At 39.8% G+C, this 26,152-nt stretch overlaps 1 protein-coding gene across 2 annotated transcripts; it reads left to right on the top strand.

Annotated features, from left to right (window-relative positions):
• LOC124126397 (transmembrane protein 181-like) lies at nt 1–24,893 on the top strand. Of its 2 annotated transcripts, none has more exons than XM_046489837.2 (13): nt 1–312; nt 5,909–6,080; nt 8,877–8,967; nt 10,081–10,220; nt 11,045–11,164; nt 11,564–11,644; nt 12,400–12,499; nt 12,607–12,734; nt 14,121–14,270; nt 14,852–14,954; nt 15,380–15,604; nt 17,422–17,488; nt 19,034–24,893. In XM_046489837.2, exons 1-13 carry the CDS (start codon nt 176–178, stop codon nt 19,107–19,109), a joined length of 1,590 nt encoding a protein of 529 aa, XP_046345793.1. In that variant the 5' UTR covers nt 1–175; the 3' UTR covers nt 19,110–24,893. The 2 variants fall into 2 exon arrangements, with proteins under 2 accessions (XP_046345793.1, XP_046345787.2); XM_046489831.2 differs by lacking the exon at nt 1–312 and adding an exon at nt 2,153–2,351.
• Nucleotides 24,894–26,152: the final 1,259 nt, after the last annotated feature.

Raw genomic sequence — 26,152 nt, forward strand, 5'->3', positions numbered from 1 at the left:
CGATGGCTAAAGCAACGTCGAGTCTTGGAATGAGCTCATTAATAATTCAATCTGAAAAGCAGGAAACAAAATGGCGTGAGGCAGCGTAGTACGGTTGTATCATAAGCTGTTTCGGGGCTGTTGGCTGACAGTCCGCCTGTCCACCTGGCCGTCCGCTTGTCCACAAGGACACGAGATGGATAACTACACATTCTCTTTCTCCACGCCAAGCTGGCCAAACAAGGTCCGAGCATTTCTCGCTCAATTCTCCGATTTCTTCAGCGCTTTCGCCAAGCATATAGCGCCCTCGTATCACCATGACCGTTGCGAAAGGTAAGAACACCCGGTTTTGTTGATAGTAAATGTACCCTGTCGTCAGCATGTTGTAGAGTTAACTATTTTTCTTCGTTTAGATGGAAAACAATATCCACAATGGTCCATACACAAAGGGAATGATTACACTGGGTATGCATCTTGAATATATTGGCATTGTGCCAGGGGGTATATGTTATTGGGGTATATATATTATATAATATTTATTATATATTTATTTGACCATGTTGACGTTGGGCATAGTTTATTGTGTACCATAGTACTATATATGGGATGCCTCTTTGTAGGAATGACATCATTTATACTTTATATATATATTTAGCCTAGTATGTGTCATTATATGTTGATGCAAACCGGTCCATCGTATACATATATTGTGCGTGTGCGTGCGTGAAGGTAAAAAGGAAGTGCTATCTTTGCAATATCAAAACAAAATAAAGTCACTGAGAATTAATACAGAGGATTCTTCTTCAATAGATTTTTTCATGTATTCACACATTTATGCTCGGGAGTGTGCACGCTCGTGTGCATGCCAAACACAACAGACCATGGAAGGAAGAAATCATAGTTTACCCAGACGTCACATCCCTACATGACGTCATCATATGACGTGACGTGATAATGTGTACTTTGGATATTGCGGGAAACTGTATCACACAAGATGTAAACAACTATAAGGAGAATACACTACTCTATATGTATATGCGTATACTCTACATGGTGCCATATCTTTATTTAGTGATACAGGTATGTTTTATAGTTTAACCATTACAACTGAGCACATACTCTTTAGCTTTTGTGCTTTGTATATTCCATTATGTTGTTGATACGCCCTGAAGCACTTCATTGTATTTACAACAGGACCTTATTCCACATCTGCCAGAGGAGAGGTGTCAACTATTGTTCTGTACAAGGTGTCATCGCAAGGCCGAGATTCGGGTTAATTAATTCCATTGTATGCCCCTGCTGATAACAATACCCTAAATCCTTGTAAACATAATGATGTCATTTTCGTAGTCATTCAATCAATATGTATTGTTCCAGAGCCAACTGACCTAAAATTCGTACTGTCATAAATTATATCAGTACAATTAATTGTGTTGTAATAATAACAATAATAATTGTTATTATTACAACACAATTAATTTAACAATAATAATTGGTATCATTCCATTTTCGTAGTGCACATATGATATTAACGAATTCAAAGAACTTGATCGGGTAGATCTATGTGAACTAAAAGACACTATTTATGGATAACAACTTCTTTGATATACTAAACTAGCGAGTTATATGACTATTCCGTGTCTATCTTGTCATCCGTCAACTTCTAAGAAATGCCAATCAAGCAGATCATCCCAACTATGGTATATAGGAAATAATACATTGTCTAAAACATAATGAGTGAGTGAATGGGTTGGACTTTACGTCGCTTTTAGCAATATCCCAGCAATATCACGGCGGGAGACACCAGAAATGGGCTTCACACATTGTACCAAGGTGGGGTGTCAAACCGGGGCTTTGACGTGAGAAGCGAACGCTTTCACCACAGGGCTAAGCTTCCCCACCCCCTCTACAATTAACATGTCTTTGGGAACGCAATATGACTTCGATGGTTGCGAGTGATGGGTTGATTTCGAAATTTAGCTTATCATTAAAAAACCTTACAATTTGTTATGTCGGTTTCTTTCGATTGTCGATCTATAACCGTGAACCGCATTTGCTGTTCTAGATTCTAGGTTCGTACGTGATATATCACATATTCCAAAACTTAAAGCTTAATCAAAGGATTTTTCATCGCTTTAAAACATTGATATATCAACATCAAACATGTTTCAATCAAAAGATATGCCATTATACGGCCCACGTTTCAGGGGGACAGTCTTGATAATGATTCATAATCAACAGCTCATCGATTTACAAACTCGCGTCGTCTGCTGTCACGTGGAACTTACACATTTCCGGTTGAAGGGCGCATGCGTCAAAAGAAATTGGTGTTGCAAAACAAAACATGCCAACATGGCACGTGAAATTGAATCGTAAGTTCAGTGTTATGCATTGTTTTTTAATTACATACGGTGTTTGCATATATTGATAATATCTAGTCTGGCACGAGAACTCATAATTAGACCATTACGTTGTTTCCCGTACAGGCGAAGGAAACGTCCCCTTTTTTCGTGGTACTGGTTTCTGCACAAATTCGTCGTTTCCATTTGACAAAAGATGCATGTGGTCTTACGTGTAATTTATTTGTGACATTAAGGATAGAGTTGTTAGTGTATTAGTGTAGATAGATCAATGATCATCTGTTATATGTCGATCTACTGTAATCACACTTGGGAATCAGAAATCCTATGTGTCACTGCCATGACTGGTAGGTCGTTGTCGAGACGAGTACTACAGATATCCCCGTGGTATGAGTTTTCGGACGCTTTAGAAACATTTGTAATTTTCTCCTAAATCAAAATAAAAACTGTAAAACATCTCACTCACATAAAAGACGACTTTATCTTAAATAAAACATGTCATCACCTGAGTATTTACAATGTCTGCATGTGATGCCACACCCCTTGTTATAGCGCGAGTAATCTCTGATTGTATGATCTGACGATATGTACCCTAGGTGCGTTTCAGTATACAGAAATATACACTAGCCAGAATCCAGACACTTATCCTAGGATGAGTCCATTCCGCATGGCACAGAGTGTTTAACCGGTTCCTTGAACATTTATGCACTCAGTCGCTATTTGTCCAGTGACCTGAAAAGGCTGTGTCCATTGTCAGTTTGTATGTACAGTTGTATATACTTTCATTTAGGGGTTGTAATAATACCTTTTTTACCCACAACGTAATGGATTTGTAACCTGCACCGTCAGTTTGCCTCCTGAGAGTTTCCAGGTCTTGGTCCTGCCCTACCCTGAAGCACTTGTAGCACAAGTGTTGTCACTTTAGGCAACCTCTGTTCATACAGCATTGAGTGCCACTGAGTGGGTACCAGGTAGGATGAGATGGTTATGTAACTATTAGCCTCCTCACAGGCAGCATTGGTTGTATACTCCCCAGGAAGCTGAGAATGAAAATCAAGCACACACTCATTAATTGAACATAATAATGTAGTGCCGTGAGCATTCAAATGGAATTTGGCATATTATAAATGGACTTATTATTAAAGCATGATACTCAAGTCTCAGTGATGTACAACTTAAAGTGAGTGAGTATGGTTTTATGCCGCTTTTAGCAATATTCCAGCAATATCATGGCGGGGGACACCAGAAATGGGCTTCACACATTGTACCCATGTCAGGAATAGAACCCGGGTCTTCGGTGTGACGAGCGAACACTTTAACCACTAGGCTAACCGACCACCCCTTTACAACTTCAGCGTTAGAAATTGGCACTGGTCCTGTAGTCCTTACCAAACTGCCCCATAGTAAAGGTATCCTAAGAACTAGTAGAAATTGGCCTGTTTTAAGGGTTTTGCTATATGTTATCATTATAAGGACTAGTGGACAAAAACTGTTAGTTTCTAACCCTGAACTTAGAACTATTATTAGAGTCACAAACTACTTACCTGCATTATCTTAATCAATAATCATTAAATCTGTGTATTTAAGCCGTTACAGGCGTCTTTGTCGTTGTAATAGCAAATGTGAGGTTAGCAGGTATCTATTGATTCCCCCTGGCAGCAGCTGTAACTGCACCTACAGCTCAGTATGTTGGAGGGAGTGTGGTTTTACGCTGCTTTTATCAATATTTAAATAGTCTACCCGACCGCCCCTGATACAAGAGGAAGTCACACAACATGCACTATGCTATTAAGCAAGGGTGGTGGAGTAGCCTAGTGGTTAATATATTCACCTGTCAAGCCGAAGACCGGGGTTCGATTCCCCACATGGGTACAATGTGTGAAGCCCCTTTCTGCTGTCCCCCGCCATGATATTGCTAGAATATTGCTAAAAGCAGCATAAAACCATACTCACCCGCTCATAAAAATCATATATTTTGGTCCAAGACAAAACTTTTCTGTGTGGTGGTCTAGGGAAACATGCTAAATTCTTGGTACAAGTGAACGAAGCACACAGACAAGCATATCTGACTTCTGAATCTCGGAAAAGCAAAAAAAATGGGGACTGCCAAAAAATAAGGTCGTGTTGTGGATATGTTTTCAGGGCATCTACTGCTAAACTTGCTAAAAGGGTATACAGTTTAGGGAATGTTTTCTACTGTACAAATGGAAATGTCCGAATCAAGGTGGTAGAGAAATGAAGCCAAATCATTTTGAAAAGCTAACATCTGATTGGCTCAAGAACCCATGTGCCCTTCATTTTAATTGTTCCGTCAAAGTTTGTTCAGGTTTCACCTGATGTGGTCTTCTGTGGGGGTGTCTTTACATTTGACGCAGAGAAGTTTTGTTGAATATGAGACAGTCACTGTAGCAGAAGGATAGGCAATTTTCTGAAGTTTGTCCACTGGCCTGTATTAACATTAAGGGTATTTACCAATTTCTGTGATAATTATTTCTAAAATATGTATGATTTAGTCTAACTGTTGATTGAAAAAAGATGGGTCTAGGGTACATTATATTGTGCTAGCTGCGCTTAACTACAGCTCCATATACACATTGTACTATAGACATGATAAAGGCGAGGGAAATTACTCATTATTAAATTATAGTTCTATAAATACATGTAATGGTATTTAACTTACTTAAATATTTTACCCACATATGGATCAAACATACTGCTATGAGAAAACATGATAATTTCTATATGTTAGAGTGTTATGTTATACGTTTTGTTTGATAATGCCCTATTTTGGACATTTTTTTACTTTTAGTCTACAGGGTATTCTCGCATTTGTTAGGGCGATAGATTGACTTAACATGCTTATCAGTGTTCCCGCTGGCTTTTGAAACTGCCAGTCACTATGCTTGACTCACAACACCTGACTCACAATACTTGACTCCCAGTACCTGACTCACAATACCTGACTCACAGTACCTGACTCACAATACTTGACTCACAGTTACTGACTGACAATACGTGATTCACAGTACCTTACTCACAATACTTGACTCACAGTACCTGACTCACAATACTTGACTCACAGTTACTAACTCACGTGATTCACAACACCTGACTCACAATACTTGACTCTCAGTACCAGACTCACAATACTTGACTCCCAGTACCTGATTCACAACACTTGACTCACAGTATCTGATTCACAACACTTGACTCACAATACTTGACTCACAATACCAGACTTACAATACTTGACTCACAGTACCATACTCCTAATACTTGACTCACAGTACCTGACTCACAATACTTGATTCAGTGTACCTGAATCACAATGCTTAATTCACAGTTCCTGACTCCAAGTACTTCACTCACAGTACCTGACTCACAGTACCTGACTCACAATATTTGACTCACAGTACCTGACTCACAGTACGTGACTCACATTACCTGACTCACAGTACTTGACTCACAGTACTTGACTCACAGTACCTGACTCACAGTACTTGACTCACAACACTTTGACTCAAAACTCTCAACTCACAACTCTTGACTCCCCATACTTGATGTTTCAGGTCAGTCCAGATGCGACTGTATGCTCTCAACAAGAGGCAGTTTGTTCTGGTGTTCATCTCGCTCTTTGTGTGCTTCGGTATCAGCATCCTCATCGGTATAGCTGGGCCACCCATCACGGACAATGTCACCAAGGACAGTGCCTCCCTCATCCCGAGACCCAATGACACAAAGGTAACACTCCTACAGCATGTACCTTTACACGCACTTAATGCAGCTACTGTGTCCTGTAATGAGAGACTGGTAGTTTCAAAATCCTGCTGATAGGCCATTAAACATGTTTGGAATTTCTGTATATGGTCAAAAAGGAACATCACAATGTATGCATGATTTTTCATCTGGAAATTTGCAGTCTGGATGAATTCACCAGTTCAATACTGCATCCATTTTTGTTTATTTGTTGTTTAATGCCACGCTGGACAATATTCAAGCTGTATGGCAGCAGTTTGTAAATAATCTGGACCAGACATTCCATTGGTTGATGTGAACTCGATCGACCTGATCTCGTTAGTCACTTTATGACAAGCATGGGTTGCTGAATACCAATTCTAGCCCAGATCTTCACAGGGGTACCTTTATTAGAGGAGGACTAGGCTCTGACCAATGGGCAGTTTCAAGAAGTTAGATTCAAGTCCCTTCTCGTGCGACACTTCTTTGTTTGCTACCTCAGATGTTTCACATGTATTGTCATAGTTCAGGGCTTTACAAGTATGTCTATTTTGAGTCATGCCGAAACAATTACTGATGTCACATGGTCACATCATCATGATCATTGCACATACTGAGAAGTATTTAGTAGGGGTGACAGTTGGTCTGGAAATCACTTTTGCCAGGGTTAGAAACTAACAGTTTTTCTCCACTAGTCCTTATAATGATAACATATACCAAAAACCCTTAAAATGGGCCAATTTCTACTAGTCCTTAGGATACCTTTACTATTGGGCAGTTTGGTAAGGACTACAGGACTAGTGCCAATAACTATTGATATTGCAAGCAACTATTGCGATAAATATCAATAGTTTTCAGTGTATCATTTTAGATGGATTTTAGAGTTGAATTAAACCTTGGAACTGAAGTTTCCTTTGAATGTGATAACCACAACAACAAATAAAAAGTAAAGTTTGAGATGACTGATTTGTTTTTTCTTAAGTCTAATAATTTTAGAAAAAGAAACTTACACATTATTGTGGATTAATTACTACCACTCATGATCAAAAGAAAAACAAATTTGAACAGCATTGCATATATGTTATTGATATGGTAAATATAATCGAAACTATCGAAACTGAAATCAATACTATTGATTGGAAACTGATTTAACAATCGATTTATTAACTTTAAGTGCTTATCAATAGCAATATATCGATATTTCAATTTATCATGACACCCCTAGTATTAAGCCTATTATTTGGGGACTTCAGTGTTCAACCACTGACACTCTGAACATGCTGCGGGGGCACGGTTGGCCCAGTCGTCTAAGGCGCCGCGATTCGCTGTGCAGAGTTGCGTCCCTTGGACAAGCCAGAAACCTATGATTGTGGGTTCGAATCCCGGTTCGCCCCAATTATGTTTCTAGGTTTGTCAGCACCATACCCGTGCTCGTGGGTTTCACCGAAGTGGTAAACGTCTGAGACCTGCATCACTTCGGGCTTTCCTCCCACATTAAGCTGACACTCCGCGATATAACTGGAATACTGTTAAACCAAACTCATTAACTCACTCACTGAACATGCTGCTGAACTCAGAGTGCCGTTTGTATCAATAGGATGCAATATAGTGGTCACACTACGAGGCCCACGATACAATACCTTGATTTACAACTTCTGTATCATGGTAAATAAGATTCATTACAAGTTATATTGGCTGAAAAACATGTGAATAATAACAGAAACTTTCAACCACCAGTTTACGCAGATTCTCTAGTATTTCATGGTTGGACAAAAAACCTTCACAGTGCCCTCTGGCTAATATGTTTCTGCCCTACAATATCCCATCTTTGATCGCTGAAATTTACAAAAAAAGGATTTAGGGTTCTGATTCATCTGCAAAATGAAAGAATATCAACTTGTGTAATAAAAGTACAGTATCTGGAAACGAATCGGATCACACCAACAGTATCAGGATATATATGGTATCATCACCCCAATTAATGATTACCGTCTTTACATAGAGACATAGGCCTCGTATCAAACATCATGTACAGACTCGTGAAGATCCGGGGTAGAATAGGTCTTCACAACCCATGCTTGCCCTAAAAGGCGACTATGCTTGTCGTAAGAGGCAACTAACAGGATGGGGTGGTCAGGCTCTCTAACTTGGTCGATCCATGTCATCGATCCCAATCGCATGGATCGATGCCCATGCTGTCAATCACTGGATTGTCTGGTCCAGACTCCATTATTTACAGACCGCCGTTATATAGCTGGAATATTGCTGAGTGTCGTGTTAAACAACAAACAAACAAACATCATGGTACATGGCACTTGTCTACAATGTCTAACCCAAGACAGAACAAAATCTTTGTGTTTAAAGTTACGGTATTCGACGTAATAAGCGCCCAGGGCGCTCTTAAAATTAGAAATAGGGGGCTCTTATGAGAATGTTATTTTGGTGAAAAAAAACAGAGTTGAAAGATAAATTTCGTGGTTTATGCTGACAGCCTGAAATGTTTATGTACGACAGATATATTTTTCCAGAATTAAATGCCCAGAGTTAAGGATGCATATAACACACGAGTGCGTATTATACGCGAATAAATAAGTCTTGTGTACGTTGATCAATCGGAAGGGGTGCTAATTGGGATTGTTCACTAGCCAATATCTTAGCAAATGGGCGCTTATTAGAGCGAGCGCTTATTACGTAGAATACGGTATTTCCAATTTTTTTGTCATTGTAAAGATCAGTGCATGAACATGTGTGCCATGTGGAAGCTATGTTTCAATCCATCATGTATTTTCTGTTGTAACACAGAGTGGCCCCTTCTATCTCAAGTCTCCTCCCATGTCCACCTTCCACCAACAGCTGTGGCTTACAGCCAACATCGTCACCGACAACAAGGGAGGTAAGTCAGTGTTGAGCCTTGTCTATGTGTACCACCACCACTTCCTACATGGCTGTTGATATTGGAACACATTAACCTTGTGTCAGAAATCAAAGATAACCTTGTGTGAGTTATTGTTACTAAATCAGAACTGTTGTTGGATTATTGGAACGACCATATTGATAGGTAACAGAACGCACTGCTTCAATTAAATGTTGTTATTCATGAAGATCCATTTATATAACTGACACACATCATTTTAATTCACTTCAATGCCACATAGTACCAATACTATACCGACGTCAACATGGATCTGATTCTCGTGGAAATGAGAGTTATCTCCCTTGTATCAATATGCTTTGTGACCCTGACATTTGTTTCAAATACATTGTAAACAATTCATGAAAATATATAATAAAAAAAGCTATGTGCTTTTGGTGCGCCAGAATCCTATGATTGTCGGTTTGAATCCTGGTTCACCCCTGTTATGTTTCTAGGTTTGTCAGCACCATAACCATGCTCTTGGGTTTCACCGAAGTGGTAAATGTCTGAGACCTCCACCACTTCGGGCTTTCCTCCTACATTAAGCTGTCACGCCGTGATATAACTGGAATACTGCGCAAAGCAGCATTAACCCCAACTCAATCACTCACTCACTCATTTATATGTTAAAGTTAGGTCTATTTTATTACAGTTACTGAGTTAGTAGAAATGCTTGGTAAATTTGTTAATAGTAAGCATTGGTACATTATGGAACAGATGCTATTGTGTGTCACTATGAAGCTAATCAGAAGCTAATTTCAAAGAAGATTGTACATGAAAATAACTTCTGTATTTGAAAAACTAAATACAACACAGTATGCAATATGAAAATAAATTGTGAACAGAAATCTGGTAAAAAGCGTTAAGACATGTAAGAATATCTTTTGATATGTTCGAACAAGTGACAAAACTATTTAGTTTAATTGCTGAGTACTAAATGTACGTTTCAGGCGCACGGTTTGAGCAACCTTTTATGATGGGCATCAGAAATCTGGTAAAAAGCGTTAAGGCATGTAAGAATATCTTTTGATATGTTTGAACAAGTGACAAAACTATTTAGTTTAATGGCTGAATACTAAATGTACGTTTCAGGTGCACGGTTTGAGCAACCTTTTATTATGGGCATCATCATCCACGGCATGAACGGAGATGACCAGAGCGTGGACCGAGTGACCAATCCCACCCCTAGAGGCACCCCACACAACCGGTCTAGGCTTCTCCGCTGTAGCCAGGTAGCATATACAGACTAAGTTCATTTGTATCCCCGTGAAGATCCGGGTTCCAATTGGTCTTCAGCAACCCCATTCTTGTTGTAAGAGGCGACTAACAGGATTGGGTGGTCAGGCTTGCTGTCTTGGTTGATGCAATGTCATCGATCCCAATTGCGTTGATTGATGCTCATGATGACAATTATCATTGATCATTGGATTGTCTGGTCCAGACTCGGTTATTTACAGACCGCCGTCATATAGCTGGAATATTGCTGAGTGCGACATTAAACAACAAACGAACATCATGTCTGATATTTGTGTGTTTGAAGTAAACTGGGTTTGGATGGTCACTATGACAACTGGGTATGGATGTTAGTTGGAGGGGCAGTGGAAGCCCAAGTTTGCTATGACCTCGCTATTTGTGTTGTTGATTCTACTGGCTAAAGTCACATACTGGAGTTGATGTATAAGTCAATGCATAGATTACAATTTGTTTCCACATCTTCAGTGAAAACAGTTGTATCTCAACCATGTTAACATGTTCCAATATTAACAAGCATACACTGTGAACACTGTCCAACCATGATGTATGTTATTTATTGATTTATTGCTTGTCATAAGAGGCTACTAAATAGGAACTGGAGGTCAGGCTCAGGGTTGATGGCATGTCACTGTACCCTGATTGAATGGGACATTGCTCGTAATATCAACATGATCAGTCAATGGTATGTGTGGCGCGTACGCAGTTATTTAGTCTGCAGTCATATAGCTGGAATGCTGACTTCAGCGTTAAACAACAAACGATGGACAAATTGTTTTAAAAAAAATGTGTGTTTTGTATGTAGAACTGTGACGAGCTGATCGTGATGCACCTGGGCTACCTGGACTACGCTTACTATCTCATCCAGGTCCGCTTCTTTGGCCTGGAGAACAACAAGTTTAACATCAAGACTATTGAGTTCACTGTAAGTCTTCTTTACTTATTTTCTTTACTCATCTAAAGTACCTTTTTCATCTTAATGGGGTATTATGCAGACTCACTATGCAGAGTTGTGTCCCTTGACCTTATAAGGATCTGCTGATCAAGGGTGCTAAATGCAAAGTTGATTCTTGATTTGTCAGCACCGAATCTGTGCTTGTGGGATTCACTGGAGTTAATGTTAAGCTGACACTCTGGCACAGCTGAAATACTGTATAAAGAGGCGTTTCTATGATTCTATGATTATCTTATCCAGACCTACTCAAAACAAGACGTGTGACATGGGTGATATTTATTATATACCTCAATACATGCTGTAGGCAGAGACATCAATATGAGACTGATGTGGAAGGGGAGGCAACTCAGTATTCTCTGTATGTTTCAGTTCAAGAGCTACAACACATCCTTCACTCAGATTGAGATTTGGATCCGATTTGTCTTCCTGGTTATGACATTCCTCTGCACTGTAAGTACACCGTCAATTCAGCAGTCCTTATTTAGTTAATAATGTGTTTTTCTGGAGGTTATCCATAAACTTCTGGGCTCTAAAAATTATTATTGGCTGTGTAATTCTTTTGGGAAACGGGATCCCATCTGCTTGTTACAAGGGCCACTATGCTGCATGGGTTGTTTTCCATTTTCAGTCTAGCTCTAGACATTCCATTTCAGGATTGAAATTTACACATGGTCTTTGTGTAATTAGAGTAAACTAGTAGATGGATAAACATTGCAAAATTTGAGTTAGCAAACAAAAGGTTCCTTGTAGAACTAGTCCCCCTTTAACATTCCCCTGCCAAAATTAACTGACAAATGCTAGATAACCTTAAGATAGCCTATGCTTGTCACAGAGTACTTTCCCTGAAAACAAACCTCACCTCCTATATTGTAGATGGAGACTTTATCATGGTTATGCAGTTGAAACTAATATATTTGTTTTTTGACTATGCTTGTCGTAAGAGGCTACTAACGGGATGGGGAGGTCAGGCTCGCTGATTTGGTTTGATGCATGTCATTGTATCCCAATGGCTTAGATCGATGCTCATGATGTCAATCACTTGATTGTCTGATCCAGACTTGATTATTTACAGACCGCCGTCGTATAGCTGGTATATTACTGAGTGCCGTGTTAAACAACAAACAAACATTAATGTTTTCTGTTGTGTCTCTTTGCTCTAAGCTATCTTGTACTGATGATAACAGTATTATGTTGTACATTTACAGTGTATGTTTGCGCACTCATTGCGGAAGTTCTCCATGCGGGACTGGTCAATAGAACAGAAATGGATGTCAATTCTTCTTCCTCTTCTTCTCTTATATGATGGTAAGTAACCTGGTTTGGGTTATTCTCCTCAACATCAGCCAGTGCCAACATGATGAATACTCACTGTGCTATTGTTCATTAGTTAATCATCCTCGTTACCATTGCAGATCCCATCTTCCCCCTGACTTTCCTCGTCAACAGCTGGGTGCCGGGGATGTTTGATGGTGTCTTCCAGGCCTCCTTCCTGTGTGCCTTGCTGTTGTTCTGGTTGTGTATCTACCACGGTGTCAGACAGGTACGTGTGGGTGTGCCTTGCTGTTTTTCTGGTTGTGTATCTACCACAGTGTCAGACAGGTGTGGGTGTGTGTGTGTCTTGCTGTGGTTCTGGTTGTGTATCTACCACAGTGTCAGACAGGTGTGGGTGTGTCTTGCTGTTGTTCTGGTTGTGTATCTACCACGGTGTCAGACAGGTGTGTGTGCGGGTGTGCCTTGCTGTTTTTCTGGTTGTGTATCTACCACAGTGTCAGACAGGTGTGGGTGTGTCTTGCTGTTGTTCTGGTTGTGTATCTACCGGGATGTCAGACAGGTGTGTGTGGTTGTGTCTTGCTGTTGTTCTGGTTGTGTATCTACCATGGTGTCAGACAGGTGTGGGTGTGTCTTGCTGTTGATCTGGCTGTGTATCTACCACAGTGTCAGACAGGTGTGTGTGCGGGTGTGTCTTGCTGTTGTTCTGGCTTGTGTATCTACCACAGTGTCAGACAGGTTGGTGTGTGTGTGTGTGTCTTGCTGTTGATCTGGTTGTGTATCTACCACGGTGTCAGACAGGTGTGTGTGCCTTGCTGTTGTTCTGGCTGTGTAACTTCCGGGGTGTCAGACAGGTGGGTGTGGTTGTGTCTTGCTGTTGTTCTGGTTGTGTATCTACCATGGTGTCAGACAGGTGTGGGTGTGTCTTGCTGTTGATCTGGCTGTGTATCTACCACAGTGTCAGACAGGTGTGTGTGCGGGTGTGTCTTGCTGTTGTTCTGCTTGTGTATCTACCACAGTGTCAGACAGGTTGGTGTGTGTGTGTGTGTCTTGCTGTTGATCTGGTTGTATATCTACTACAGTGTCAGACAGGTGTGTGTGTGGGTGTGTCTTGCTGTTGTTCTGGCTGTGTATCTACCATGGTGTCAGACAGGGGTGTGTGTGTGTGTCTTGCTGTTGATCTGGTTGTATATCTACCACAGTGTCAGACAGGTGTGTGTGTGTGTGTGTGTGTGTGTGTCTGTCTTGCTGTTCTGGTTGTGTATCTACCACAGTGTCAGACAGGTGTGTGTATGTGTGTGTGTGTCTTGCCGTTCTGGTAATGTATCTACCACAGTGTCAGACAGGTGGGTGTGTCTTGGTGTTCTGGTTGTGTATCTACCACGGTGTCAGACAGGTGTGTATGGGGGTGTCCTTCTGCTGATGTAGCACTTGGATTGTAGCATTGATGATGTTTCAGTAAACACATGTTGTGTAGATGTACATGTACTGTACTGTAGTGCTGTGTAATCTGTGTGTAAAACAACTTCTCACTTTGGTTGTCAGGAAGGTCAGTCAATGAGGTTGATATATTATTGAGTGTTTACTGCTGAAAAATGTCACAAAAATACTTCATGTGCTACACATGTTGAACCCTGTACAATTGTTCTGTTCCCAGACTGACCGTAGGTTCATCCGTTTCTACCTGCCTAAGCTGGTGGTAGTGGGTCTGATGTGGATCGCGGCGGTGACGCTGGCATCGTGGCAGGAGTACAACGAACTGCTGGACCCAACCTACTACTACAGACTGGACAAGAGTAACTTCATGGTACTGCCAGTTGGATAAACCACAGTATACCAAATTATTCCACATAATACCACAGTAGTACACAGTTCCTGGGGATGAGTCCAGTTTATTCACTATATATTCCAACTTTTGTAATATTTGGCACAATGGCCACAAATATTAAAGGAATTTTTTTGGGGTATTTAGGCATGAGATAATCAAGCACAGCAATGTAGTCGTACGGGTTTGAATCTCATTGGGTGTAGGGTAGCCTAGTGGTTAAAGCGTTCGCTCGTCACGCCGAAGACCCGGGTTCAATTCCCGACATGGGTACAATGTTTGAAGCCCATTTCTGATGTCCCCCGCCGTGATATTGTTGGAATATTGCTAAAGGCAGCATAAAGCCATACTCACTCTCTCTCATTGGGTGTATTTCGAGATACTGCCAAAATCTTTTTTTGGTCATTCATATCGAGTTAAAGTTAATTATGTGTTTTGAGTGTATTTCATTATCATGATTATATATTACCCATATTGAAATTCTTTACATATTATAGGTTTAACAGTTTCAGAGTTGTCTCTGTCCAAATAGAATGTTTATTTTCCAATATGTTGTGTTGCAGGGCTTTAAGGTGTTTTTCTTCATCACTGGGGGCATCTACTTATTATATCTTGTGTATCTCCTCATCCGAGCTTACGCTGAACTGCGATCCATGCCATACTTTGGTAAGTACATCGGCTTGTGATCGGTAATATCGATGACCTGGTTGATATCTTGTCAACATGCCCTGACAGCGAAGTTTGTTGTTCACAATATCAATCACTGTTTTTTTCTGATCCAGACTTGATTATTTACAGCCTGGAATATTGCAAAGTGAGGCGTTAAACAACAACCACTACAAACAAACATCTGCTTTTGTATCTCAACATCCAAGCTTACACTGATTCAAATAATTTTGCAAATAATGGTAATATCATTTTACATGTCACCCTAATATCCTGGGACAGAGTATCACAATGCTCTAACAGTTGTTTGTTTGGAAGTGGATTCCGGGCGTAAAACAAGTTTTGATGTAGGGATGCCAGTTCCCACTAAAATTTTGTTTGTGGATAAGTTCTGATAAGCTGAACATGCCATTCTTGGTTTCCAGACCTTCGTCTCAAGTTCATGACCGCACTGATGCTGATTGTGTTGTCCATTAGTATCGCTATCACTGTGCTGAGGTTCGGCAGCGGCGTGCTGGAAGACAACTTTGTAGCCGAGATGTCAACACACTATCAGAACTCAGCAGAGTTCGTGTCTTTCTATGGCTTGCTGAATTTCTACATGTACACCATGGCCTTTGTGTACTCCCCGTCAAAAAATGCCATGTATGGTGAGTAGTCCTACAGAGACATCGTCCATCTAGTTGATGCAGTACTTAATGTGTATAGGTAGACTGTGTGAAGCATACCTAGGATGGTTGTTTTCACTGATATTTTCACCCTATGGGGATTCTTGTTGAGAATATGTCTCCTGAATCACTTGCTTGTCGTAATAACTGACAGAATGAACATCATAACATCACTGGTAGAGGTCGGATTTATAGAGGTAGTAAGTATTGCCAATAGTTTACTGAGTCAAGCTTATTACATTAGGGAAATAAAATTATTATTTTACCTTATCCTTATCCAAGGGTGTGTTCGGGTGAGCTGTTTTTCTGTTCGCTGGGAACACTGTTCAGGAAGTTTCCACTACCTTTCAGAAATGAAATGAGATAAGCAATAAGTCATGATTAGTATAAACGATATTTCCACTCTAAAAAAACACACTTCTCAAAGACAGACAGTTCAATTTTCAAGGACTTATGCTTTACCCTATTGCAGCAGTCTTTGATTTGATAAACCCAAGCAGTTTGCAAGTGCAGAAATCTGAAGTAAACAGTTAGTGTTCTGTTTATTCCATCTACATCTAAGCTGTGTACATGATCAGTAAATTTCAATGATTGATCCCCCCATATAAACACTGTTGATGCAATCACGTCAGTTTTCAAATATGTGAGCGCTGTGTAGAAGAACTGCATTAATCTTATTAAGACCAATCTACATTATAGAAAATAGGCAAGTCCAGCTAGCTGTATTCCACATGAAATGAGTATTAGACAAATTCTTTAGAAGATGTCATAGACTAAATCACAGTCTTGTTACCCAGTTGAAATGTGTGGGAACCTTTTAGAAATGTGTGGGAACCTTTTAGAAATGTGTGGGAATCTTTTAGAAATGTGTGGGAACCTTTTTGAAATGTGTGAGAACCTTTTTGAAATGTGTGGGAATCTTTTAGAAATGTGTGGGAACCCTTTGAAATGTGTGGAAACCTTTAAGAAATGTGTGGGAACCTTTGAGAAATGTGTGGAAATCTTTTAGAAATGTGTGGGAACCCTTTGAAATGTGTGGGAACCTTTAAGAAATGTGCGGGAACCTTTTTGAAATGTGTGGGAACCTTTTAGAAATGGGCTGGAACCTTTTAGAAATGTACGGAAACCTTTTAGAAATTTGTGAGAACCTTTTAGAAATGTACGGGAACCTTTTAGAAATGGGCGGGAACCTTTTAGAAATGGGCGGAAACCTTTTAGAAATGTGTGGGAACCTTTTTTAAATGTGTGGGAACCTTTTTGAAATGTGTGAGAACCTTTTTGAAATGTGTGGGAACCTTTAAGAAATGTGCGGGAACCTTTTTGAAATGTGTGAGAACCTTTTTGAAATGTGTGAGAACCTTTTTGAAATGTGAGAACCTTTTTGAAATGTGTGAGAACCTTTAAGAAATGTGCGGGAACCTTTTTGAAATGTGTGAGAACCTTTTTGAAATGTGTGAGAACCTTTTTGAAATGTGTGGGAACCTTTTAGAAATGTGCAGAAACCTATTTGAAATGTGTGGGAACCTTTTTGAAATGTGTGAGAACTTTTTTGAAATGTGTGGGAACCTTTTTGAAATGTGTGAGAACCTTTTTGAAATGTGTGAGAACCTTTTTGAAATGTGTGGGAACCTTTTAGAAATGTGTGAGAACCTTTTAGAAATGTGTGAGAACCTTTTTGAAATGAGTGGGAACCTTTTTGAAATGTGTATGTCTCTTTTAAGTCACCAAGCTTCATGCATGTTAAAGTACATCAACAGTGATTCAAGCACAGCTGATAGCTATGTGATTGCTTGTTCCAGAAACCCACTTTAAGGACAACCCTGCCCTGTCTATGCTCAATGACTCTGACGAAGAAGTCCACTACGGGTAGGTCTTACTGCTAATGTTTTCTATAGTTTATGGGATGTTGGTAGGTACCATGAATCTTCTTCTCTTTGAGGGGCTCAGGTGGCCCTGTCATCCCTGTGCAGAGTTGCATCTCTTAGGTGTGCCAGAAACTAGGGCTGGGACGGGTAACTCGGGTACCCAGGTCGGGTGGGTACTGAGTAGGACCCGGGTACCCACAGGACTACCCGGACCAATGGTTAGTCACGTGATATATTGTTTAATGACAAAAATCATCTAGAACTCTATGGTTACACTACAGGTCACTCATGATCGCATTTCTTTCTGACTATGCACCCATTTCTTCTGATTTTTCATATTGTTGAATAAAGATATAACTTAATTCTACTTCAGTGTATGAATTACCTGATACATGTATTTAAATACGTTTTGCCAGGGTTAAATCGGACATTTTGAGACATCTCCTGAGACTTACAATGGGTACCCGGGTAGGGTCGGGTAATAGGGGGATGGGTACATGAGTAGTAAATTTGGACTCGTCCCAGCCCTACCAGAAACCTATGGTTAGGGGTTCTAATCCTGGTGTGCCCTGATGGTGTTTCTATATGTTTGTCATAGCATACCTATGCTTCTGCATGTTGTGGGTTTCACCAAGTTGTTGAGATTTAAAGAACTGCATTACTTCAGGCTTTCCTCATAGCAAGTTGACATGCCATGATGTTACTGAAATACTGTTCAAGGCGGTGTTAAAACAACTCTCACTCAATCTTGTCTTTGAATAAAAGGGTGAGAATCAACTTGAGAACAATCTTCGTAGAATTGATTTACCTGGATGTAAATTCCATGGTCATTGAGAACTTGTGCCCCATGTGTGTCGCAGGGAGAGAATAGGCACTGGTGATCCAGTGGTCACAATGGCCGCAGGGTATATGGTTAGCATTTAGAAAGGGGACCACAAGAGAAGACAGCTGTAACCTGGCTGATTGTGTTATCGTATAGATTGCTGTGTCTTTGATGCTTGCTCATACTATTGACCACAGGTTTATGTTGTACTTGGTTCATTACTGGTAAGCTGCCATCATGTAGCTGTGATACTACTGACGATAGTGTCATACCTCACTCACTCCCTCACTCACTCACTCACTCACTCACTCACTCACTCACTCACTCACTCACTCGGGACCACAGGTGGCCCAGTCGTCTAAGGCGCCGCGATTCACTGTGCAGAGTTGCGTCCCTAGGGCAAGCCAGAAACCTATGATTGTGGGTTCGAATCCCGGTTTGCCCTGATTATGTTTCCAGATTTGTCAGCATACCCGTGCTCGTGGGTTTCACCGAAGTGGTAAACTTCTGAGACCTGCATCACTTCGGGCTTTCCTCCCACATAGAGCTGACACGCTGCGATATAACTGGAATACTGTTAAAAGCAGTGTTAAACCCAACTCACTCACTCACTCACTCACTCTATAAACTACATGTAGGGCTACTACTAAACTGTTAAAGATGCCCTTGAAGGTTTCTGAAATGGATATTTTGAAATATCATCCTCTTCAAACTGTCTTGCAGATCGGACCATGAAGAAACAACATTGACAAGCCGAGGTGCTGGCAAATATGACAGTGATGAAGATGCATTCCGATGATATGTCACATGACTGTCATGTGACTGTTGCCGGGGTGCTATGAGGTCGACTATGCAGAGAATTAGTTGTTAGTAAACTAGGAAGATTTGGATCTATTTTTATAACAGCAAAGCTTACAGCATTGGAATTGCTTCAAATGGTATCTTTTGCTATGGACATTTTGATTGATTGGTAATGTGGTAAATTTTGTAAAATAATAGGGTTAATTCATACTGTTTATTCTGTTGTAGGCCAGACAAATTTAAGTTCTTGTTTTGGAGATTTTCTAGACCAGTTTCTCAAGACACTGATGGATCAGGAGGAATGACAATCAATATAATTATGTCATATAATGAAATAGAATAAAACAGGGATTTATCTCGACCTGCTCAGAGACCAATATTTGTCTCAAAGTCTGCAGCATACGTTAGTCAAAATTTACAAATTGAAGTTACAAATTTCACAGTTTATTATTTTCTAGTTCTAACTAAAGTGATAGCTTTTAAAGGATGACCAGAATTTCACTGATAGCATGACCAGGAAGATGAAGAGGACTTAGTGGTTAGTTATACATTAATGTGTTGAATGCAAAGGTAACATACAATGTTAAAACACCTCTAAATTTAGGAAAATATGAACTTGCAATTTTGAACAAAATTATGATTTGTCTCCCAATTTGTCTGCCAAGTTTACCAGCACTTCATATGGAATCCTAGATAAATCCCTGTAAGAATTAAATGTCCTAGTAAGAAAATGACTTGATAATACTAAAAAAAGTATTGAATTGAAGTTATTGCAAAATTATGAAAGAAGTAGTTTCTGAAACAACATGTTTACAGTTATGCAAGTTGTTATGTGGAATCTTTTTCTTTTTACTTTAAATTTAAGTCAGATTTTTCCGCAAACAAGAACAAAACTAGTCTGGCCATAGATAACTGTTATACAAATATTGCCTTTCACAGCTAAGTGGATGCTGTATGTATGTTCTGAACCACTACAAAGTGGGTGTCAGATTTTGACCAAGGGGACAGAATTAGGTAAATCATGTACAACATTTTATTGTGGGAATGTCTTTGAAGTACAAAACTTTGCTGTGATTCTAGGTATCTGATAGTTTTGGAGATAGTTTGTTTTCTTTGTAAGGAGTTTGATTTATTTGTAAACACTTAGTATGGGTTGTGTTTACAGGAATGTTAATATTAGGACGAGGGAAGGTGAGAGTGAAACTGCTTCTTACAGTGAAACAAAAATGAACCAATTTCCATGTTTCTGAAATCATGTTTGTAAATATCATCTTTTCATTTTGGCTAGAAGTATTTATAAAATAGATCTGATCATTTAATTCCTTATCCCAGTTTGAACGTGTTAAACCCCATTTCACATCACATCACCTTACCCTAGAAAGTACTGAAAGTCAGCCAGTTATTTACGTAACGGTAAACTGCCAAATGCAATGAAAGCCAGTCTGCCCTGCAGTGTGGGTCGATTCAGCTAGTGCCAGCTACACAGGCCCATATCACACGGTATCTTATATAGGGAATGGGTGTGCAGTATGGGCCGTATTCAGCTAGTGCCAGCTATACAGGCCCATATCACACGGTATCTTATATAGGGAATGGGTGTGCAGTATGGGCCGTATTCAGCTAGTGCCAGCTACACAGGCCCATATCACACGGTATCTTATATAGGGAATGGGTGTGCAGTATGGGCCGTATTCAGCTAGTGCCAGCTACACAGGCCCATATCACGTGGTATCTTATATAGGGAATGGGTGTGCAGTATGGGCCGTATTCAGCTAGTGCCAGCTACACAGGCCCATATCACACGGTATGTTATATAGGGGATGGGTGGGGAGATTTTCAGGCAGCAGTTGTCGTGTCTGTTTAGACAGGTAAAGCATGATACATGAACAGATTATGAATTGTATAGAAAATATAGCCCATAATTTCCAAAATTTGAAAACACTAAGACCAATGTGGTATGGTCTTGTCTGACCTTTGTCATCATTTGTCATCATGTGTCGTTAAAGATGAGATGTTCAAATAGGAGGGACACTACTGAAGATTTATTTCATTCCTGAAATAGATCTGAAGGGTTATCAATATCTTTAATTAATGTCAAATTAATGTCCATTTGTTATTGTTAAGAAGTCAACCAGAAATCCTGAAACAGGTTGTAATATTGTAAGGGTTTTCTCCAGAGTAGTGATCACGGATATTATAGAAACATAATAGAATTGAAAACTGTAATTGCCTCACTGGGGAGAAATAGCCTCCCTGGTTATCTTGTGCAGGGAATTCTAGTAGATCTTACTACAACATAGAACATGCTTTCTTTAGAACATACCTAGATTATGGGAGGTATGGTTCAACATGTAGCTGTTGTTCCATGAGCTGATTCAACACTGTGTGTAGCTGTTTCCACAAGCTGTTGGTTCAACATGTAGCAGTGTTTCCACAAGCTGTTGGTTCAACATGTAGCTGTTTCCACATGCTGTTGGTTCAACATGTAGCTGTTTCCACATGCTGTTGGTTCAACATGTAGCAGTGTTTCCACATGCTGTTGTTTCAACATGTAGCTGTTTCCACAAGCTGTTGGTTCAACATGTAGCAGTGTTTCCACAAGCTCTTGGTACAACATGTAGCTGTTTCCACATACGGTTGGTTCAACATGTAGCAGTGTTTCCACATGCTGTTGTTTCAACATGTAGCTGTTTCCACATGCTGTTGGTTCAACATGTAGCTGTTTCCACATGCTGTTGGTTCAGCATGTAGCAGTGTTTCCACATGCGGTTGGTTCAACATGTAGCTGTTTCCACATGCTGTTGGTTCAGCATGTAGCAGTGTTTCCACATTCTGTTGGTTTAACATGTAGCTGTTTCAACATGCGGTTGGTTCAACATGTAGCTGTTTCTACATGCTGTTGGTTCAACATGTAGCTGTTTCCACAAGCGGTTGGTTCAACATGTAGCTGTTTCCACAAGCTGTTGGTTCAACATGCAGCAGTGTTTCCACATGCTGTTGGTTCAACATGTAGCTGTTTCCACATGCTGTTGGTTCAACATGTAGCAGTGTTTCCACATGCGTTTGGTTCAACATGTAGCTGTTTCCACAAGCGGTTGGTTCAACATGTAGCTGTTTCCACATGTAGCTGTTTCCACATGCGGTTGGTTCAACATGTCGCTATGGATCCACATGCTGCTGTTGGCTATACATGTTGATATTTGTTCATCAGGCAGCTGTGGTTCCACACCTTGCTGTTGATTGCTTATGTTACTGTGCCTCTCTGGGATATTAACCTCAGCCATGACAAATTAGAATTGCTTCTTTCACAGAGGGGACTAGTATCTCAGGTATATATGCCAAAAGGGTTCTGTCAGGGTGGCTTTGTGTTCTGTGCAGTGTATTGTTGTCCCTTTACGTCTTCATCGCCACTTTTTATAATATTTATTTATTTTTATTTTTCTGTTTATTTGTGAATATTATGTATTGATTACTGACAATCTTTTCTTTGTAAACTTTAATATTATTATTTTATTTGTCCCTTTTTATCGGTTTGTTGTGTGTGTAGTTACCCATCACTGCCTTACTATCTGTGTAGCAGCTCTAATCCTAGTTCCATCCCCAATCCTCTGCCATGTGGGTGCTCGCTATGTACATCCAACCACATGTGTCCAACAATTCACGTCATGCACAACCTATAGCATAGCTGCATGAGCACAAATATCTATTTGCATTTCTTATACATTGTATTATTTAGTGTGTTAATTAATCATCATATTCAAGTCTGATTTTTGCGACCAATTACTGTATGTAATCTTCTTTTCTTGTTTAGACACCAAGTGCTAGAACCTGCACTAATAGACTCAACTACATTTCTAATGGTTAAGGAGTATGGTAGTAGAAATTAATAATTATTCCCTTTATCATGTTACTATCATAAGGAGTAGCTTCTGAAATGACTTGTTTCTACTGCAGCCAAAAACAGTATTCAAGTTGCATCAAATATCAGAATGAAAATGAAACGTTTTCATATTTTTCCACCATTACTAAAGATATATAAGGTTAGTTTCAAACCATTTTCTATCAAGCTGGTAGGCCTGTGGAGGGCATTCCCTCTCAGTCCTCACTCCCTACATCCGGTCTCATGCTTCATCAATCACCAGTACTTGTCCTGTTGATCGTCAGTTCCAGGTTGTGTTGGAGAGTTCTGTATGCAAGTTGATTTGTCCCAAGTTCATGTTCAATCATTCCAGTTGTGAATTCTTGCCAGATCATCATTTTAACATATTTCCGAAATCCAATTCCTCAAATCCCATTGTCGGCATATTACGCATTCATGTTATTGTCCAGCCAGATAAATGGCAAAGATCAAACCATGTTTCTGATTTTAGAAACGTGAAATCAAGAAAGCTTGAGCACAAAAATTACTGGGGTAAAAGAAGTGAAATTATTTAAATTTGTATTTATGATCTAAATACATCAATGATGTAGTCCTCCTCTGCAGTATCCCTGCCTCCCAGAGACACCAATTTAAATTGCTCATTTGCATGGTTCCTGTTTCTTATTCTGGCCAATCCTAGGTTGTGATAATAATGGCTACCCTATATTGCCATGTATAAGGCAAGTATTTTGTACCTAGAAATGGGGGGTTGATGGAGAAATTTTGTATGAGTTGGGGATGTGCTTCATTCCGGATTGCTTTATGGAAAGGGTATATAAATCAGCATCGATTTTTGAAGGTTTTTACAGGAGGGTCGCTTTAGACAGTGATATACAGTACTGATGAATATACCAGCCTGACTTCACAGTGCAAATTTTAGGTCAAGTTACTTGATAGGTGAAGAGTTATTTAGTGCATTGACATGGAGAAGGTATGTCAAACTGTCTCAACATGCTTTGACATTTCTTGATTTGACTATCATAAAAGAATATCTTCTTACATACGTATATGTCTGCTGAAAGACTCTTGATGTCTCACAATTTATTACAAAACGCTCATCTTGAATCAACACATTGAATATACATCTATTTTCCGTTTCATTTTCAATACACACACAGCGACATGTTTAGCAAGAATACAAAGATTTAACTTGGCCAGGTCCACTTTCACAGAAGTCTCAGTTCTATGGCTATTACAAACATGTATGTTAAAAGCTAACCTACCTTGGTCCATTTGGTAAAATATCCACTGGACATTTTCAAAACAGTGTTTTAAGATGATAATCATATTCCATGTTACTTGGGTAGAGGTCAAGAAGCATTGGCATGTCTTGTCAAGGACACAGAATAGTTTCACACCCTTGAGATTCTGTTTTGGAAAATATTCTAACAGGAGTACAAAACCCTGCTCTCACTCCAAAATTACTGGTTTAGTGTAGGCGCTGTAGATAGGCTTCAGACATCTTTATTATAAACAAGGTTGAACTGAGATTGCTCTGTGGAATAGAACCCTTCGTTGGTTGAAATCCTATCTCCAGTTGTGCAATATTTGAGGTGAATATGGTGGAATCACTTGACTGTGATATATGAGAGGGAACATTCCAGATGGCATTTGTGTAAGCGTGAAGTTATATCCCTAATGGTATATACTGTGATAAGTGTGTTCATTTGTGTCATTCGCTTGGGGGTAACCATTTTGTTGCATAATCTACTTACGAATTAGATCTGCTTTGTAAGTTGTGTATAGATGAGAGTTATTGTAATATATTGTTTGTAAATGACTTGTAAATATTCTAATTTTTCTGTTGATCATCTGTTATCTGTACAATTATGCTGTATGAAACAAATAAATTATTTAATGTAACAGAGTAGTTGTGTTCTGTGAGAGGAATACTTTCAACAAGGACATGAAAATTGATCATCATACTTGTGGATCCAGGTTAGAACTGATCTTCAGGCAACCCATGCTTGTCATAAAAGGCAACCACAGGTATAGGTGGTTATTCTCAGTGACTTGGTTGATGCATGTCATGGTTTCCCAATTACGTATATCGACACTCATGATTGTCTCATCCAGACTATCATTTTCAGACTGTCTTCATGTAGCTGGAATATTGTCAAGTGTGGCGTCAAAAATCAAACAAATCCTACTTCTTAATCACAGTTTCACAGCAGTCATTGTCTGGTGGGTTTTTTCTTTGTTTGTTGTTTAGAGCCACACTCAGTAATATTCCAGCTACCCATAAAGCTAAATAATTGAATCTGGAGCAGACAAACCACTGATCATTGCTATTGTGAGCAGCAACCCATGCCACTGGAGTACATTGACACTATCAACCAAGTCATCATGACTAACACCCAATCCATGAAGTTGCCTTGTATCACCAGCATAGGTCACTGGGGAACAATTCTAACCTGGATGGGGTTTGTCGTACCAAAAAAGGTGGGCTAGAAAAGTGCTCAAGAGGTGTGTCCCTTTAGTCACATGATCCGTTGAGTCCCAGAATCTTCTAGACTAAAAATTCTTGGTCTCTCAGCATCAAATTTGTGAATATCTACAAGCGAAGTCATTGTGGGCTTTCCTCCCACATTAACCTTACATGCTGTCGTATAACTGAAGTACTGAAGATTTAACACAGATCAACCCTCATGTCAACGCTCCCTTCATTCATATTTTTGGTGCCCAAACCAATGCCTTTTTAGGGGGCACGGGTGACCCAGTCGTCTTAAGGCACCACGATTCGCTGTGCAGAGTTGTATCCCTTGGGCACGCCAGAAACCTATGATTGTGGGTTCGAATCATGGTCGCCCCTATTATGTTTCTAGGTTTGTCCACACCATATCCGTGCTCGTGGGTTTCACTGAAGTGGTAAATGTCTGAGACCTGCATCACTTCGGGCTTTCGTCCCATATTAAACTGACGCCGCGATATAACTGTAATAATGTTAAAAGCGGCGTTAAACCTAACTCACTCAATACCTTTTTAATTTAGCTTCTTACAATTCTATCAAGCTCTGATTATAATTCTTGCTAGGAAGTAGGAAATGCCACATACTGCACTCAGGATATTCACAAGTGTCATAATTGTCAGCATTGCCTACCATAAATTCCACAACACACAAG

This window comes from Haliotis rufescens, unplaced genomic scaffold (genome assembly GCF_023055435.1).
Source record: "Haliotis rufescens isolate VD_foot unplaced genomic scaffold, xgHalRufe1.0.p SCAF_5, whole genome shotgun sequence".
Taxonomy (NCBI): domain Eukaryota; kingdom Metazoa; phylum Mollusca; class Gastropoda; order Lepetellida; family Haliotidae; genus Haliotis; species Haliotis rufescens.

Coding starts and splice junctions, on each gene's coding strand:
- LOC124126397 (XM_046489831.2), top strand. CDS start 2,161: ATGCCATTATACGGCCCACGTTTCAGGGGGACAGTCTTGATAATGATT. Junction 11,645..12,399: donor TTATGACATTCCTCTGCACT/GTAAGTACACCG, acceptor GTACATTTACAG/TGTATGTTTGCGCACTCATT. Junction 14,271..14,851: donor TGGACAAGAGTAACTTCATG/GTACTGCCAGTT, acceptor GTTGTGTTGCAG/GGCTTTAAGGTGTTTTTCTT.